Raw genomic sequence first — 18,570 nt, 5'->3', positions numbered from 1 at the left:
GAGAGGTACGCAACTGCCAAGTCCACAGTGGCTGGGCCCAGCCAATCATTTACCTTCATTCACTGAATTCCATACTAATCAGACAGTACCATTCAGTAAACATTAACTGCCATATGTAGATCACTATAATATACTGTGGGAAGCCACAGGAGGAACAGAAAACATAAATCTATTCTTCCCAGAGCATACAGTCCAACAAGTCAAAAAGCACATATATTAACTAAGCATCTACCCTATACCACGACTGTGATAGCCACTTTACTTCTATTACCCCAAATTAATAAATCCCCTAAACAATTTCATAAGTTACTATTCTCATTTTACATACGTGAAAACTAAGACTAGATGATAACTTATTACTTCTCCTAAGGCACATAACTGATTAAATGGATATGTATGAGGGATAAATTAGGAGGTTGGTATTAACATATACACACTACTATATATAAAATAGATAACCAACAAGGACCTACTCTATAGCACAGGGAACTATACTCAATATTTTGTAATACCTATAAGGGAACAGAATCTGAAGAATATACACTCACACACACATATACACATATATATGCATATATATACATACATATATATAACTACATATATATGCATGTATACATATATGCATACATATAAATACATAAATATAACTGCATATATACATATATACGTATAACTGTGCTGTACACCCGAAACAAAGTATTGTATACGTATAACTGTGCTGTACACCCGAAACAAAGTATTGTAAATCAACTATACTTCAATTACAAAAATGGATATGTATGAAATTCAGCTGAGGTCTTCCTGAGTTGTTACCTCTTCACAAGAAAGAATTCAATTCAGCTCTTGTGTATGACGTGTTCTAGCCCCACTTAGAACAGTGAATCTGACAGGTACAGTGGATCATTTCCTTAAAATAAAGCTGTGCAGATTACATATCAGGACTTTAGGTACTGAGTAGCAAGAAGGAGTTCTAATAATCACTTCCTGCCCACAGATTCAGTTCACCTTCAGTGAAACTATATTTGCACGGTTTTTCTCTATGAACCCAAGGATTTAGTATATATTCTACTATTTTAGTGCATATTCTACTGAGGATAATTAAAAAAGAATGATTCGTGGGTTGGGGAAAGAAAAGGAAAGAAGTGCCAGTGGCAGAAGAGAGGTCAATGTTTTTTAATTGAAGCCACAGAAAAATTAAAGGAGGCTCAGGAGGGTCAATCCAGGTCTAAGGACCTATATCTTCACATGCTAGTGGCCCAAAAGTGTCCACGTGAGCTTCTACAAAGCCACCAATGCCAACACTTGTCTCTACACTAACTCCGTTGGGACAGGATTGAAGAAACATCCAGCAGGTTGACCAAGGATAACAGAAGCTTATTCTCTCTTGAAGCATTCCATTTGCTCCTCACCTCTGCAGCCTTGGAGGCTGGTTAACAACTCTGAGTCAAAGAACCTGAGCAGATTGAATCTTTGATTCTAGCTCTTTAGAAATCAACAACCGTTCCTGCAAGGGTAGCATCTTATAGTATTGTTCTAAGTTGACACCTTCTTATGAATACAGAAAAAAGAAGCAGAAGATCATGAGCATGAGAACCCTCAATGCTCAGGATGAGGAGGAGGCGTAGCCCACACCAGCCCCAGCACACACAGGCATGGAAAAAAGGAAAAAGAAAAAAACCTGCCTTACATATGATCTGTGACAAAGCAAAATTATTTCATAGACTTCTCATTCATGGTGGATCTTTCTAGCAGGCATGGATGAAAATGGAAATTTTCCCCATCCTTGTTATGTAAGATCTAAAACATGGCAGTATCTTCCTACTTTAGTGTGTCATCTAAATTGATTTGTTTCGGAGCATAAAAGACTATGTTCATAGATGGTCATGGCTTCTCAGTTTCACAATGTCTTTTCCTATGGGGATTTTTAGACCTTTAGGTGCTATAATGGGGGTAGGGGTAAGGGATACTATACTGAGGGAGGGTAGGATTCCCTGAAGTCCTAACACACAAGCAGTTACCTATTGTAACGCCATATCGGGAAGCCTCCATCAAATTTCTCTTAAGAACGACTTCTGTAGGCAAGGTTGCCTTTCTAGAATATATCTGAAAAGGGACAAGGATGTCATATAAATCTATGTATCAAAAAGAATTTTTTAAAATGTACTATACCTATGGGTAGAGTTCATCCATCAGCAAGTTTTTCAGGTTGTTTCTCTTTCATATATCTCTAATTATAACTCTCTGGGAGAGTATCAAATATAAAGCAATGAATGATAAAACCTGATCCAATTTAAATTCCTCTGAAAGGTGTCCTAGCTTCACTTGACAAGTACCGACCTGCCGAACACCCATCCCCTTGTCTGCCTGTCACAGACCTGATGGAAGGAGCAAAGGCTGTGTACAACGGTGGATTTTCTAATGTACTTTGAATGGCTGATGGCCACAAACCTCAGATGATTCCTGATTGAAGGGTGTCTGCCTAAAAATAACAGCCACATGAAGATAATTTCTACAGTAACTAATTTCTTCTATTAGATAATAAAACATTTCATGCTTTCCCGTCCTCTTCTACTATATTTTTAAAAATGTGAACAAAAGGGACCATACCAAAGCAATAACACGTGACTGGGAAAAAGACGAGTGAGGCGAAAAAGTAATTACCTCCAACTTTACACATTTATTTCTTGCCGTGGTGGTTTGCTGTTTTTCCTCCTCAAATCCTCCACCATCCATACATAAAGAGGAGTATAAAGTATCTAGGAAAATATGACTATCCTAGATTTCTGCTAGGAGGTTCACTGCATTTCTTTAGGGTAGGCAATTCAAATATGAAACTAAACAGTTCAGTCATATCCCAGAGTTGTGTGATGTTTAATGCATTAACCAGTGTACTCCAGCCTCCGTGGAATTCTCAACTACATTTAGTTTGTGCCAGTCAGAGACTCTGGCAGAACCCGCGGTAGGACCATGGGACAGACCTAGATTGAGACGATCCTGGAACTCATGCTCACGAGTCAATGGAAATAACAAGATGACTTAGCCTCATCATAACACGCTTGGACTCCTTGTAGGCACAGAATCATTTCCCTGGAGGGAGAACTCTATTTTTTATTCTTCCCAAGAGGGATGATAGGCAGGTGGTCCTGGCAGGTTTTAGTAAGACCTTACAAATAAAAATTCTCTCTACTCTAGGGAGACATTTATAAAACTGCAAACTCCCAGACCTGAATAACAATCACTGCAGCTTATACTCTGTCCCGTCTGTGATTACTTAGTTCCTGGGGCAGGTCACTTAGCCTCAGTAATTCTCATCAATCCCAACATGCCCCTAAACTCAGCAGGTGGCTGGTAAAACTACCACCTTCAGATAAAGTTCTACTGCCTCTACCCTTTCCTTCAAGCCCCAAAGGCTAAGCCTTTCTTTGAAAAATTTATTGTTGAAGGCAAAAAACACACATCCCAGATACCTGGTGCTCTCAAGCTGTTCTTGGAATACCCTCCCCTTCTCATACAACTGCAATCCACTTTTGCTCTCTCTCCAAAGATGATGCACTGGAGCTAAGGTGAATCCCACGCCTCATGCCATATCCCCTACATCAGCTCAGTGATTCGCTCTCATGGATAATGGTTCCCACTGGCCAATGGGCAGAGGGCTTCTCTGTTAACCTCAGTGTTGGACTTGTGCCTTGATCCAAACTTCTTCAGACTTATGGAGGAAATCATTAAGGAAGCCAGTGTTAGAAGGAACAGTGGACTGAGAAGACAGGAATGCAAGTTCTTAGTGCTGGCCTGGCCATTATTAAATCACTATGCGATTTAGGATAATTTCTTTACTTCTCCACACTTTAGTTTTGACATTTTAGGAAGTGTTGGATCCTTGCTGAAACTAAATGCTGATACAAAGTTGGGCAGTATATTAGTTTCCTTGGGTGACCAAAACAAAGTACCACAAACTGAGTAACATAAATACAGAAATCTGCCTCATAATTCTGGAGGCTAGAAGCCCCAAATCAAGGTGTCAGTAGAGCCATGCGCCCTCTGAATGCTCTAGGGAAGGACTGTTTTCATGCCTCTCTCCTAGCTTCTAGTAGTTATTGGCCTATAGAAGCCTCACTCTAATGTCTGCCTCTGTCTTCACATGGCCTACTCCTTGTCTTCTGTGTCTTTGTATCTTCATAAGGCACTCTCCTCTGTGTGTAGCTCTGTGTGCAGATTTTCCTCTTTGGATAAGGATATCAGTCATTAGAATAGGGCCTAGCCCAATCCAATATGACCTCATCTCAAGCTGATTACATTCACAATAACCCTATTTCCAAATAAGGGCATATTCACATGTCCAAGGGGTTAGTATTGAACATATCTTTTTGGAGGACACAATTTAACCCACAACAGGTGAAGTCTAATGAACGATGCACCAGGGTGCCTTTGTCAGAGTTGACTTATGCAAGAGGGGGAGAGAAGCCAATGATGAAGTAGTTTGGCATAAAAGCATCTTGGGAAAATGGGGTGAATGAAAGGGTCAGAATGTTGTGAGTTTCCCAGATGAGTTCCATGGACCTGTTCTGAGTTACATGGAAGAGGAAGACAGAAATAAAAGTTGAAAGTGCAGTTTTTCACAAAGGGTTTTGTGAAAATTTGGCTCAAGTGGCCAAAACTGCAACACAGAATTGGGAAAAAGGAGCATTTTCATTTTCTGAATTGTTACAGAGACTCTATGGGCCAGAACAAAGGGGACAAAGCATTTAATAAACATCTATTACATTTGACCCCTGCATTGCTTCTATCTTCTTGCAGGATCAGGACCTCATATTTCCTTAAGGGAGTTGCTCCTGCCCCACTCTCAGCTTGTGAGGCTTGGATGGAGTTGTCCCTCCAGTGGTGGCCGCATGCCTAGGACCTGGCTGGTTCAGCCCCACATCCCGCGCGTCTGGGTCAGAGAGGAACACATGACACAAAGCAGCCAGTAAGACTCAATTCCAGGACTCTTCCTGAAATTATTAAGGAAGACACTTCTTGCTACTTTATTTACCATCGACAATAAAAATTACCTTATGTGTGCATGTGTGGTGAGAACTTTGAAGATTTAATCTCTTAGCAACTTTTAAGTATAAACACAGTATTGTTAACCATGCTATACATTAGATGCTGTACATTAGATCCTAAGAACTTATTCACCTTGCAACTGGAAGTTTGTACACTTTGATCAACATCTCCCCATTTTTCCCACCACCTAGCCCCTGGCAACCACCATTCTACTCTCTATTACTATGAGCTTGGGTTTTTTAGAATCTACATAAAATTGAGATTATACAGTATTTGTCTCTCTCTGAGTTATTCCACTTTGTATAATGCCCTCAAGCTTCCTCAATATTGTCACAAATGGCAGGATTTCCTTCTTTTCTTATGGCCAAAAAATATTCATATATATACTTTCTATATATGTGATATAAATATGATATATATGTGAGATATATACATATATATATATATATAACATTTTCTTTATCCATTAATCCGTCTTTGGGCATTTTGTCTGGTTCCATATGTTGACTATTGTGAATAATGTGGCAATGAACACAAGGGTACAGAGAGCGAAAAATATTAAAAGTCCTTACCACAAAAAAAAGTAACTCTGTGAGGTGATGGATATGTTAACTAACCTCACTGCAGTAATCATATATATATGATTATATATCAAATCATCATGTTGTGTACCTTAAAATTACACAATGTTATATGTCAGTTATATCTCAATAAAGATGATAAAAATTAATTAACCATAAAAATAAGATATTACCCTTTATAAGATGTTATGTTGATTTTATTACAATGTTCTAGAGAAAAAAACCCTCCACATAAAATGTGCTTATTGATTTTGTGACACAGTTAGATCTAGAAACCAAAATGTGTGAAAAGAATGGATCTAAGAATCAAGGAAACAAAATTTTTATCTTTATTCTCTAATTTGTGATCTGCAGGCCATGTTGATGTTAACTGACCTCTGAAAGATTTTATGAAATTGAGAGACTTTTACAATCTGCCCCAGTAAAATCATAAATAGATTTTACAAATTGAGCTTAGATAATTAGGATGATATAGGGCTGTCTAATTTTTTGTTTTGTCTTAAATCAAACATCAACTGCATAAAATAAGGTTCGAATGTAATACTGCCTCTTAAGCAATAGAAGACAATTATTTATATCACTGAAGGGATTTAGAACAACATCTAATACTTGAATTTTTGTTAACAAATTCTAAGAAATAGATGTTTCAAATCAGAGTGTCTCAAATAGTTACAGAATTTTGTTGTTGCCTTGTTATCCATCTGTCAAGGACACAAATAAACACTAAAAGGCATATGTTAACCAAAACTAAATCTACAATAAATGTTTAGTGGTTAAAAAAAAGAAAAGAAAGAAAATTAATGGTGGTCTTTGCTCCATGGAGAGGACCTGCCTTAAACTGAACCTAATAAAGGGAAAAGTAGAAGCAAGAGATGGAGAAATAGATTATAAATAGAAAGAGAAAAGAATAGAAGATTGTAGAAACAGAAGACTATAAAGAGGAAGATAAAGAATGAAACTGTGCTCTGTTGACCTCTTGATACTTTGGGATGCCACCCTACCTTCCCTTCTATTTTTAGCTAGATGAGCTAATAAGTTCCCTTATTTTGGCTTATACCAGTTGGAACTGGGCTTCTGTCACTTATAACCAAAAGTGCCCCAGTGAACATAGGGCCCACTTGGCCTGGTGTGGGTTCTCCAGCTTTGAAAGCAAAGGAAGGCAACACTCAATGCAGTAACATTGTGCCAGCAGGGACAGGCATGGCCACAGTGGCTGCGGGAGACTAAGTCCAGCCTCAAATGATCTTCTAGACAGAGACCTTAAAACAGAGACACACACATCAAACATAAGAGGACTGGTTCTCATAACAGGTAAGTCACCCTGGGGAGCCTCACATACAACGACAAGAGACTTGCATAGTCCAGTTATACACGTGTGGACCACAAGACAACAAATCGTGAGTGTTAGAATTAATGGGAAATTATTTGTACCTATAAGCTAAAGAGGCTTGGGGGGCATTCTGGTTACATGTCTAATACAGGAGCAGCATGAGCTTTCCAATAGACCCCCATATTCTACTGAGATTCAGATTTCTATTGTTTGACAAAAGACTTAAATTTAGTCTTTCTGTCCTAGACGCAATACACATACTCCTCTTCTACCTTAGAACAAAAGAGACAGAATAAAGAGAAAAGCCAAGGGACATGGGTGTGTGAACCTGGGTGTGCCCATGTGTGCCTGTGAGCTCTCTGGGGAGTTCTGAAATATGAGTTTTCAAATGGAGGTAGAATTAAGCTGAGAGCATCAGTATTGTAGCATCAAGCACTTGGCCATGTGGTCTTCTTTTGCATGGGATAACTGGAGGGATTAGTGCTTAGCAAACACAACCTAACTTGTGGAACATCCTTGGATCTCATTTCTCTTAGTAAAATGAATATTTCCTTTTAGCACTGCCATTAAGGAACACAGTATCAATAAAAACTGAAGGATCAATAAAAGAGAAGTCAAGATGCCACTAAAAATGTACATTTGAAGATGCAGATGTGTATATAACAGCAAACCAAAGAAAACAGGACTGCTCAGACCTACAGATTTTTTTTTAACATCTTTTCTGGAGTGTGTATATATACATATATATATATATATATTTTTTTTCTTCTTTTTCACTACAGCTCCCATCAAGGGCTTCTTTTCTTCTCTTTTTTTTAAATATATATTTTTTGGATTATTTAAATTTCTTTATTTTATCCATCGTATCTGTCTCTTGGCCACTGAAGAGTTTTGTGGGGTTTTTATTAATATCTTTATTGGAGTGTAATTGCTTTACAATGTTGTGTTAGTTTCTGTGGTATAACAAAGTGAATCAGCTATACATATACCTATATCCCCACATCTCCTCCCTCTTACATCTCTCTCCCACCCTCCCTATCCCACCCCTCTAGGTGTACACAAAGCACCAAGATGATCTCCCTGTGCTATGTGGCTGCTTCCCACTAGCTATTTATTTTACATTTGGTAGTGTATACATGTCAATGCTACTCTCTCACTTCGTCCGAGCTTACCCTTCCCCTTCCCTATGTCCTCAAGTCCATTCTCTACGTCTGCATCTTTATTCCTGTCCTACCCCCTAGGTTCTTCAGAAGCTTTTTTTTTTTAGATTCCATATATATGTGTTAGCATATGGTATATGTTTTTCTCCTTCTGACTTACTTCACTCTGTATGACAGACTCTAGGTCCATCCACCTCACTACAAATAACTCATTTTGTTTCTTTCTATGGCTGAGTAATATTCCATTGTATATATGTGCCACATCTTCTTTATCCATTCATCTGTTGATGGACACTTAGGTGGTTTCCATGTCTTGGTTACTGTAAATAGTGCTGCAATGAACATTGTGGTACATGACTCTTTTTGAGTTATGGTTTCCTCAGGGTATATGCCCAGTAGTGGGATTGTTGGGTAGTATGGTAGTTGTATTTTTAGTTTTTTAAGGAACGTCCATACTGTTCTCCATAGTGGCTGTATCAATTTACATTCCCACCAACAGTGCAAGAGGGTTCCCTTTTCTACACACCCTCTCCAGCATTTATTGTTGGTAGATTTTTTGATCATGGCCATTCTGACTGGTGTGAGGTGATACCTCACTGTAGATTTGATTTGCATTTCTCTAATGATTAGTGATGTTGAGCATCCTTTCATGTGTTTGTTGGCAATCTGCATATCTTCTTTGAAGAAATGTCTATTTAGGTCTTCTGCCCATTTTTGGATTGGGTTGTTTGTTGTTTTGATATTGAGCTCCACGAGCTGCTTGTATATTTTGGAGATTAATCCTTTGTTAGTTGCTTCATTTGCAAATATTTTCTCCCATTCTGAGGGTTGTCTTTTTGTCTTGTTTATGGTTTCCCTTGCTGTGCAAAAGCTATTAAGTTTCATTAGGTCCCATTTGTTTATTTTTGTTTTTATTTCCATTTCTCTAGGAGGTGGGTCAAAGAGGATCTTGCTACAATTTATGTCATAGAGTGTTCTGCCTATGTTTTCCTCTAAGAGTTTTATAATGTCTGGCCTTACATTTAGGTCTTTAATGCATTTTGAGTTTATTTTTGTGAATGGTGTTAGGGATACATCTTTACATGTAGCTGTCCAGTTTTCCCAGCACCATTTTGTGAAGAGGCTGTCTTTTCCCCCTTGTATATTCTTGCCTCCTTTATCAAAGATAAGGTGACCTTATGTGTGTGGGTTTATCTCTGGGCTTTCTATCCTGTTCCATTGATCTATATTTCTGTTTTTGTGCCACTACCATACTGTCTTGATTACTGTAGCTTGGTAGTATAGTCTGAAGTCAGTAAGTCTGATTCCTCCAGCTCCGTTTTTCTTTCTCAAGATTGCTTTGGCTATTCGGGCTATTTGTCTTTTGTGTTTCCATACAAATTGTGAAATGTTTTGTTCTAGTTCTGGGAAAAATGCCATTGCTAGCTTGATAGGGATTGCATTGAATCTGTAGATTGCTTTGGGTAGTATAGTCAGTTTCACAATGTTGATTCTTCTAATCCAAGAACATGGTATATCTCTCCATCTGTTGGTATCATCTTTAATTTCTTTCATCAGTGTCTTATAGTTTTCTGCATACAGGTCTTTTGTCTCCTTAGGTAGGTTTATTCCTAGGTATTTTATTCTTTTTGTTGCAAAGGTAAATGGAAGTGTTTCCTTAATTTCTGTTTCAGAACTTTCATCATTAGTGTATAGGAATGCCAGAGATTTCTGCGCATTAATTTTGTATCCTGCTACTTTACCAAATTCATTGATTAGCTCTAGTAGTTTTCTGGGAGCATCTTTAGGATTCTCTATGTATAGTATCATGTCATCTGCAAACAGTGACAGCTTTACTTCTTCTTTTCCGATTTGGATTCCTTTTGTTTCTTTTTCTTCTCTGATTGTTGTGGCTAAAACTTCCAAAACTATGTTGAATAATAGTGGTAAGAGTGGGCAACCTTGTCTTGTTCCTGATCTTAGAGGAAATGGTTTCAGTTTTTCACCATTGAGAAAGATGTTGGATGTGTGTTTGTCATATATGGCCTTTATTATGTTGAGGTAGGCTCCCTCAATGCCTACTTTCTGGAGGGTTTTTATCATAAATGGGTGTTGAATTTTGTTGAAAGCTTTTTCTGCATCTTTTGAGATTATCATAAGGTTTTTATCCTTCAGTTTGTTAATATGGTGTATCACATTGATTGATTTGAGTATATCAAAGTATCCTTGCATTCCTGGGATAAACCCCAGTTGATCATGGTGTATGATCCTTTTAATGTGCTGTTGGATTCTGTTTGCTAGTATTTTGTTGAGGATTTTTGCATCTATGTTCATCAGTGATATTGGCCTATAGTTTTCTTTCTTTGTGACATCTTTGTCTGGTTTTGGTATCAGGGTGATGGCGGCCTTGTAGAATGAGTTTGGGAGTGTTCCTCCCTCTGCTATATTTTGGAAGAGTTTGAGAAGGATAGGTGTTAGCTCTTCTCTAAATGTTTGATAGAATTCACCTGTGAAGCCATCTGGTCCTGGGCTTTTGTTTGTTGAAAGATTTTTAATCACAGTTTCAATTTCAGTGCTTGTGATTGGTCTGTTTATATTTTCTATTTCTTCCTGGTTCAGTCTCAGAAGGTTGTGCTTTTCTAAGAATTTGTCCATTTCTTCCAGGTTGTCCATTTTATTGGCATATAGTTGCTTATAGTAAACTCTAATGATCCTTTGTATTTCTGCAGTGTCAGTTGTTACTTCTCCTTTTTCATTTCAAATTCTATTGATATGAGTCTTCTCTCTTTTCTTCTTGATGAGTCTGGCTAATGGTTTATCAATTTTGTTTATTTTCTCTAAGAACCAGCTTTTAGTTTTATTGATCTTAGCTATGGTTTCCTTCATTTTTTTTTCATTTATTTCTGATCTGATTTTTATGATTTCTTTCCTTCTCCTAACTTTGGGGTTTTTTTTGGTTTTTCCTTCTCTAATTGCTTTAGGTGTAAGGTTAGGTTGTTTATTTGAGATTTTTCTTGCTTCTTAAGGTAGGATTGTATTGCTATAAACTTCCCTCTTAGAACAGCTTTTGCTGCATCCCATAGGTTTTGGGCCATCGTGTTTTCATTGCCATTTGTTTCTAGGTATTTTTTGATTTCCTCTTTGATTTCTTCAGTGATCTCTTGGTTATTTAGTAGTGTATTATTTAGCCTCCATGTATTTGTATTTTTTACAGTTTTTTTCCTGTAATTGATATCTAGTGTCATAGTGTTACAAATTTAAACAAGCACACAAAGGTTGAAGATTTTGCTTTAAGCCTGAGGACAACATCAAAAGAAAACAACACACATAAATGCCCCTCATGAAAATTTGAACTATAACATCAAATTCAGCATGTGATTCAGCCTTTGGGAATCTGAAAATAATAAATAGATATGCAAGACTGTTGTTTCTTGATATGATTACAGAAGTCATATCTAATTTCTACAGTATAACCATTACATATTAAAAAATCATTAATTTATGGTTAGCAGATATTTGATCCAGTCCAAAATGTCCAAAAGACATTTGGTGCATGGCAAAAGATTCTTGAAATTTGGTCCTAATCAAATCATGTGGCATGGGACAAATATGCTCATGGATGTTTTGGACAGGTCCAAATATGAAGGATGTTTTGGTGTGGAACAAATGTCTTATGGACATTTTGGTCAGGACCAAGTATCTTGCGGGGTTAAATTATACCATTTTTCAGTAATAGTCACTTCACCAGCTACGAGCCTAATTGGAAGGTCAACCAAGGTAGGATTCTGTGTCCATAGAAATGTCTCCAATGCTTCCTTAATAACTGAATGCTGGCAGACTTGAGCTGGTTATCTACATTTTACAAACAAATATTGTCCTAAACAGACTTAAGGGGCTATTTAGCGACCAGAATAAATAGTGTGCACTGGAAGGAAATGAAGCACACACAAACAAGGCACTCACCTTTTCTTCCCTGAGGATCGTGGCAGTTTTCATGGATGCACAAGCCCCAGGCTGACCAGGAAGATACTATACAGTCTGTAGAGCAAGGGATATTGCAGAGCTGAGAAGCTGAAGGGGCAGGTCCCAAACATAAAGTCTTTTCCACGGGTCTAGACACTGCATGGATGGAAAAAAAAAATGGCCCGAGTCACATTCTCTGAACATCCCTAGAATTTTTCCCATCTTTATTTGTGTGCCTGCCTTGCTCACATCAGCTTTATGGTTAAACAGATTATATGCAAACAAAATATCAACACTCTTCCAATATGTACTACTTAGCTCCACATTATTAGCATTTGGGGTGAGGAAAGGCAAGAAAAGACAGTGACAAAGGGCATGCATTTGAGTTTCCTGTTTGACAGAGTATTCCCTGGGAATCCAAGAGAGGACTGGAAACCTAGATACAAATTATCTAGAGTTATGAAGTTTAAAAAAATTAAGTGGCTTTGTGAAGTTCCAAGATGAGTCTATCTCGACTATACAAATGACTGGCTTGTTGTGGAAAATTCAAAATTGAACCCTGAGGTGGGGTGTTTAGCATAACCAATCTACTGCTATTACTCTCCTGAGGGGTGGACCTCTCGAAGACACGGAGGAAGAATGGTTTTTAGAAGAAGAAGAAAAATCAGGATCTGCGGTGGCAGAATTGGCCCCTGGAAGTCAGTTTCATTAGAAAGCCTACCCAGAGGCACAAGGAATGTCTGCAGAGCCACAGGAAATGCCAACTAGGAACCTTCCAGCTCTTCCTGGTATGCACCTGCGCCCGGAGAATGCCCAGAACTGGGTCAAGGCAGGAGGCAGTAATCATCTGTCCATCAGTGGTGCTCATCAAGTGTCCTCTCTATGCAGACCCATGCTGAGAATCATGAAAATACACAGATGAAGAAGAAGATGGGCTCCTGATTCTCATGGAGACTATAACATAATAGGAGCTAGGATAGCAATACCCCAAAATGACCCAATAAAAGAACAGCCAAGTGCCTGACTACACTTGCACAGAGTGATCCCACACTAAGCGGGTTTTGGAGCAATTCAGAGTTTGTGAGCCAATGGTTTAAGATCAGACGGTTTTATCTTATGGGTTGTCTTGTCCTATGGTCGAAATATTTCCTATATGTCACTTCCATCCGTTAAGCAGATCAGAAGTGCTTCAAAGATGGAGACTGGTATGAGACAATAGGGTGGTAAATCACCCCATCTACTTTGCTTCCTCACTCTTTACATAAGATGTGAATTAAATCAGATACAGATCGAAATAAATCATGGCTGTGACCAGCAGAACTCTGAATGTAAACCAAAGCAAGAGCAAAATGAAAAAAATACTGTCATGAAGATGTTTTAACCATCGGGGAAAGAAGTGGAGCGGCTTGAGGTGTTTATGAGGGTGAATGGGAAAAACAAAAGGTTGCAAAGGAAAATGATAATAATGGTTTGTTTGCAAATAATTCTTTTACAGTTTACCAAAAGGATTTGACCTGACTTAAAATAAAAGACAGGAACAAAGCAAGATTGCTAACGTAAATGTCAAAGCGTGCAAGCCATGTGGAAGAGACAGTCAAGGGAAGACAGAGCAGATATTGGGGGAAAGTAAAGGGGTTTCCTGGGAAGGCTGAGGAGAGGTGATGATCAGAGATTGTGCTGAAGATAGCAACAGCTGGGTGGGGAGGTTGGAGTGACCAGGACTGTGGATGTGCATATGACACTGACGGACCACGGGTAAAGAAGAACCTGTGAGATGGTGGAGGGGTTTGCAATTCCTTCCCCAGGAGTCAGTAAAAGACCCACAAGCAGCCATTCACTGAGTACATCATGCATTCATTCCAAAACCACTGAGTACCCATTTAAATCAGGCCCTATTGGATGGTGTCTGCTTTCAAGGAACTCTCAGTCAAGAAGGGTAAGTCAAGTAGCATTTTAACAAGATTGATGGAAAGAGATGCTTTAGAGCATTGTATAAATAGAAAGCTGCACAGCCAGAGGTCTTAAGGCAGAAGTGTGTTTTGGTCCAGGCCCATGCTTGGTTAGCATGTGTTCTCACAAACTCAAACTTTAGTTCCAAAAACAAAACCTAAGTAATGATGGAAAAGGAAGTGGGGGCATGTAAACTGATTACTCCAGCTGTTTAATAAACATTTATAGTGCATGCCAGGCACTGTCTATAAACATCAATTCATTTATCCTGCATAACTTTGAGATATATACTATTATTATTCCTACTTTAAAATGGGGAAACTGAGACACAGTTTACTCACTTGCTCACATTCCCAATTAGCAAGCAGTGGAGGCAGGATTTGGAACAAGGTGGTCTGGTTCCAGAAGCTGTGCTGTGAACCACTGCTCTATGTGGCCTCATCATCGGTCATTCAACCTACGTTGTTAAGTACTTACCATGAGTTAACACTGTGTTAGGTGCTGAAGCTAGATTAGTAGTGAAACAGACAAGGTCACTTGTCCTCAATGTGCCTCTTTTTCAATGTGAGTTGGTACTAAGCATTCATGAGTCCATGAGCCTCAACAATAAGACGAGAAAGCCATAATTGCTGCTTCTCTTTCCTTTGCCATGGCTGTCTCCCTGTAACACCAGACAGAACTTAAGTGTCTGATGATCAATGCTGAGAAGGTACCCCAAACGTCTCAGCTCCAAGACCCAGCAGACACTTGCTGCCACAATCTCTGAACTTGAGGTTGGACCCTGCAGTTGAAACTGGTCAATCCACCAGCACAATACCTAGGCTCACAGCAGGTCTGAACTAAATCTCGTTAGAAGCGCCAGAATGGCTTAACTGTCCAGAAGGCAGTTAAGCCTTAGGGTTGGTAGTGCAGTTGGAAAGAGACTGGGGAACTTGTCCTGAAGCTGCATTTGTCAAGGACAATGTTTTTACAGATATTATGTTTATTTGGTTTATTTTTGGAGAGCTGTTGATGATTATTGGGAGGTGAGGGGTTAAGTCCCCTAAGGTCCCCTTTGATAAATACTTAACTGTCAATCAATTGACTGTTGGACATTAGGGCTAATGGTACTAAGATATGAAATAAGGGAGAGACATGGTGTGCTGGTGAGGAATGGGGGGATTTCCCTGGAGGCTACTAAGCGGCATAATTGGAGGCCCAGGGGTGGAAGTGAGGCCATTTGTCAGAGCACTCATGCCTCTTCAGCACCTGCTGCTTTGAAAGACAGTAGATCTTAATCCATGTCAATAAATTCTTCCAGTCTCAGGGACATGTCTAAGATACTTCATTTAGGCATTGAATCAATGGGCTTGGGTCAACTTTTCTCTATTTCAGCCCCCTGGGATACATTTGTTCTAGAAATAAATCATGAGTAAGTCATGAAGCACTTACCAGCTTCAGACCACTTAGGTAGTCAACTCCCCAAGAAAAGTGAACACAGGATATCGCTACGCCTATTGACTCTTAGAGCTAGAAGGGGAGCTTTAGAGCTAATTTAGTTTAATTCACCAATTTTACTGAAAAACTGAACTCCAAAGACCTTAGGTGGTTTCTCCAAGTTCACTCAGCCAGTCCAAGGCAGAGCAAGACCCGAGCCTTGTCCCTGGTGGCTGACTCACCTCCACCTGTTCCTCCTGGTTTTCCTTCCATGGAATGAAGGCATCAGACAGAACAGATGAGGTCATTCGTACCAAGCATATTTTGTTTATGAATCACAGTGACCACAATGGAGGCAACGAGTGACATGACAGATCCAAGACATTCATGAAGGTTACAGGCTGTTTAACCCTTTAAACAAAATCCAAATTCCTCTCCTACTTTATTGTCACTTCAATACTCCTTCAAGCTCCATCCCACACCTCCCTGACGAAGCAGGAGGTAGTGAGACCAAAATGTGCTCCACTTTAAACAACTGTTCTTTTATTTGGAGCTGTTCATGATGTAATAAAATTATCCTGGGAGCTGGGCGGGGTAGGGGAGCATACCTGAACCACCTCAAATTGGATGTTCTGGGTAGTTTACTCTCTACTGAGCCCTCAATTCTTCTTGACCAAACTCCAGCCATGATGTTTGTGGGAAGAGGAGCTGCTTTTCTAGTCACCTGAAATCCTTTCTCTAGATATACTGACTGAAACAACTTTATTTCTATTTGCTAATAACTGTCTGCTCTAATGCAATGGATCCCTGCTGCAATCAGTGTACCTATTCAGTGAAAGTCTATGCTGGTCCAACTTTCTCCAGCTGCCTTAGACCATGTTGCCTTGACACCCTCTGCCATTCCTGTGTTGACCAATTGCCTGACTAGGTAAGCAATTACCCAAGGTTTTCTAGGCTATTTAGGTTTTGTAGGCTACAGTGTTAGTCCCTATAAAGACCTCTCATGGCCACAAAGTGTTAAAGAGACAAAGTAACTTTTAACTCAGATCAACTGAGATCACTACATAGCAGTAGTTTTCTAAAGCTAGGGAATATATTACAGTCTGATAAGTGATTGTACATATGCAGTAGTCATTAATGCTTTGAATATTTCAGTGCCTAACCTGGAATTTTTCATTTGCAATAAGAAATTATTAAATTGACCTGCCTTACAAGAAATGTGCAAGTCTGCTACTAATGATTGCAAAGTCACCTTAAATAATGAATTACTCCATGAACAGAATGCTAATTAACAAAGGGGGTGGGAATATGCTGGAGTTGATATATTTAATGTTAAAGAAAAAACTGTTCTTAATTCTAGAAATGTGCATAGTTCATGATTTTCCTTAAGGACAAAGTGATTTTAGATGAACATACAAATTCAATCGAAATGATTTGTAATTAAGAAGAAAAATGCCTGTTGTGATCATTAGCATGTGACCACCACTGTAAAGAAAAATGAGCGCCTTCACATTTCCTTCTTTGAAACTAAATTAAGCTCTGATCCAAACTAATTTGAATCAACACAGAAATAAGTTGACAAAGATTCAATAAGAGTATATTACCCCCCTACGCCTACTGCTGGCCATTTTGTAAGATCTAAATTTCAATGCCATTTAATGCCTCAAAAAGAAATTAAATGGAAATTGCATCATCATCATCATTAGTTAATTATAATTAATAACTAGGTACCCTCTGTATTTTATTTAAAAAATGAGTTATGTTTGCTTAGAGTAAAAAATGTTATCACAGGAGCCAATGGCATTTTCTTATTTTTTAATATGCCTATTATCAGATGAAACATCAAATGAGTCTTTAAAAATTTAGCAAGTGTATCAGGTAATTCTGCCATGGCATAATGGAACTCAGCTTTCCCTCAGAACAGAAAGAAAGATCTTGATCATGGGCAAGAAATTACTCAAACATATTGATTATTTTCCAGTACTTTCAGGGAGATAGAGATGAAAAGAAAGTAAAGGTGATGCTACTTCCTGGGAACTCTTAAAACCCGGATGATTTTGTCTGCTTTCTATCTTAGGGGTACCTGAGTACCCCTGCATTCTATCTTCAGTTGATTTTACATAAGATATTTGATTTGCAGAAAGACATCAGCCTTCACAAAGAACTTAGACCAAAAAGTTATATTCACTTCAATTTTCCAAATCAAACGCAGGCCCTGTCAAACCCAAAGGGAATTCTCACTCAAAACTCAGAACCCCCTCGTTCCACAGGGTGTCCAGGAAATCATAATATAAACAGCATTTGCTCAGAGTTAATTCAAAAATAATGAAAGAGCCTACTTACGTAAAAATGCTGCTTTCTAAATGGTTTTTGAGAAACAGTATTGCCTCTGACATGTTCATTTAGGGAGCATACTGACTTGGCAGAAATTCAATCCACCTAACTGCTAAAATAAATAGGCTTCTACAAACTGAAGGAGTCAAACAGTTGAAGGGGAAAGATAAATAATATTACAGTTTCAACCAGAAAGCTATTTTCCTTCAAGAAGCTTCATGTATTATTTCAAATGCCTTTTGCCACTGGGATTTGCAAAATAATGCATCATTCTTTTAACTTAGTGGTTAGAATAAAAGCAAATATGTCTTCTAGCACTTACAGGCAGCTTAAAGAATTAAATCACATCTCATCCTATTATATCTAATAAAGCTTAATTTTAGCCATGTTGTGACTCTCTTGGCAAAGTACTGTGCAATACAGTTTGGCAGGAGGATGTGTATGTATGTACCATAAATATAATATCTAAAAATAATTATTTCTAATTGCAGGAATTATGTGAAATTTGGCCACATGTCAAAAAATTTTCCAAATTTCATCCATTTCACATAGTGAATTAGAAAATACCTACCAACTAGTGATTTTCCTAATGCTACAGAGTAACAACATGATACGTAAAGATGGAAAACAATATTCAGAATAAAAATGGACAAAATAAATGAAGTATGTGTTCAGTTTTAGAAAGTAATTAGATCAATATCCAACAATTACAAAATTAGGGGAGAAACACAGTAGCCTTCAGCCCTATATTCATATATTTCTTTATGATATATTCTCTCCTCTGTTCCTCTTTTTTTAATTAATTTTATGG

At 38.4% G+C, this 18,570-nt stretch overlaps 1 protein-coding gene across 2 annotated transcripts in view; it reads right to left on the bottom strand.

Annotated features, from left to right (window-relative positions):
- The window catches only part of THSD7B (thrombospondin type 1 domain containing 7B), a 751,247-nt gene that overhangs the window by 474,614 nt on the left and 258,063 nt on the right, over positions 1 to 18,570 (bottom strand). For both annotated transcript variants that reach the window (XM_036856921.1, XM_036856923.1), the window contains exon 5: positions 12,060 to 12,215. In XM_036856921.1, the coding sequence (XP_036712816.1) occupies positions 12,060 to 12,215 (156 nt within the window). The remainder of the gene's footprint in view (positions 1 to 12,059; positions 12,216 to 18,570) is intronic.

This window comes from Balaenoptera musculus, chromosome 7 (genome assembly GCF_009873245.2).
Source record: "Balaenoptera musculus isolate JJ_BM4_2016_0621 chromosome 7, mBalMus1.pri.v3, whole genome shotgun sequence".
NCBI lineage: Eukaryota > Metazoa > Chordata > Mammalia > Artiodactyla > Balaenopteridae > Balaenoptera > Balaenoptera musculus.
This window is presented reverse-complemented; position numbering and strand designations above follow the sequence as displayed.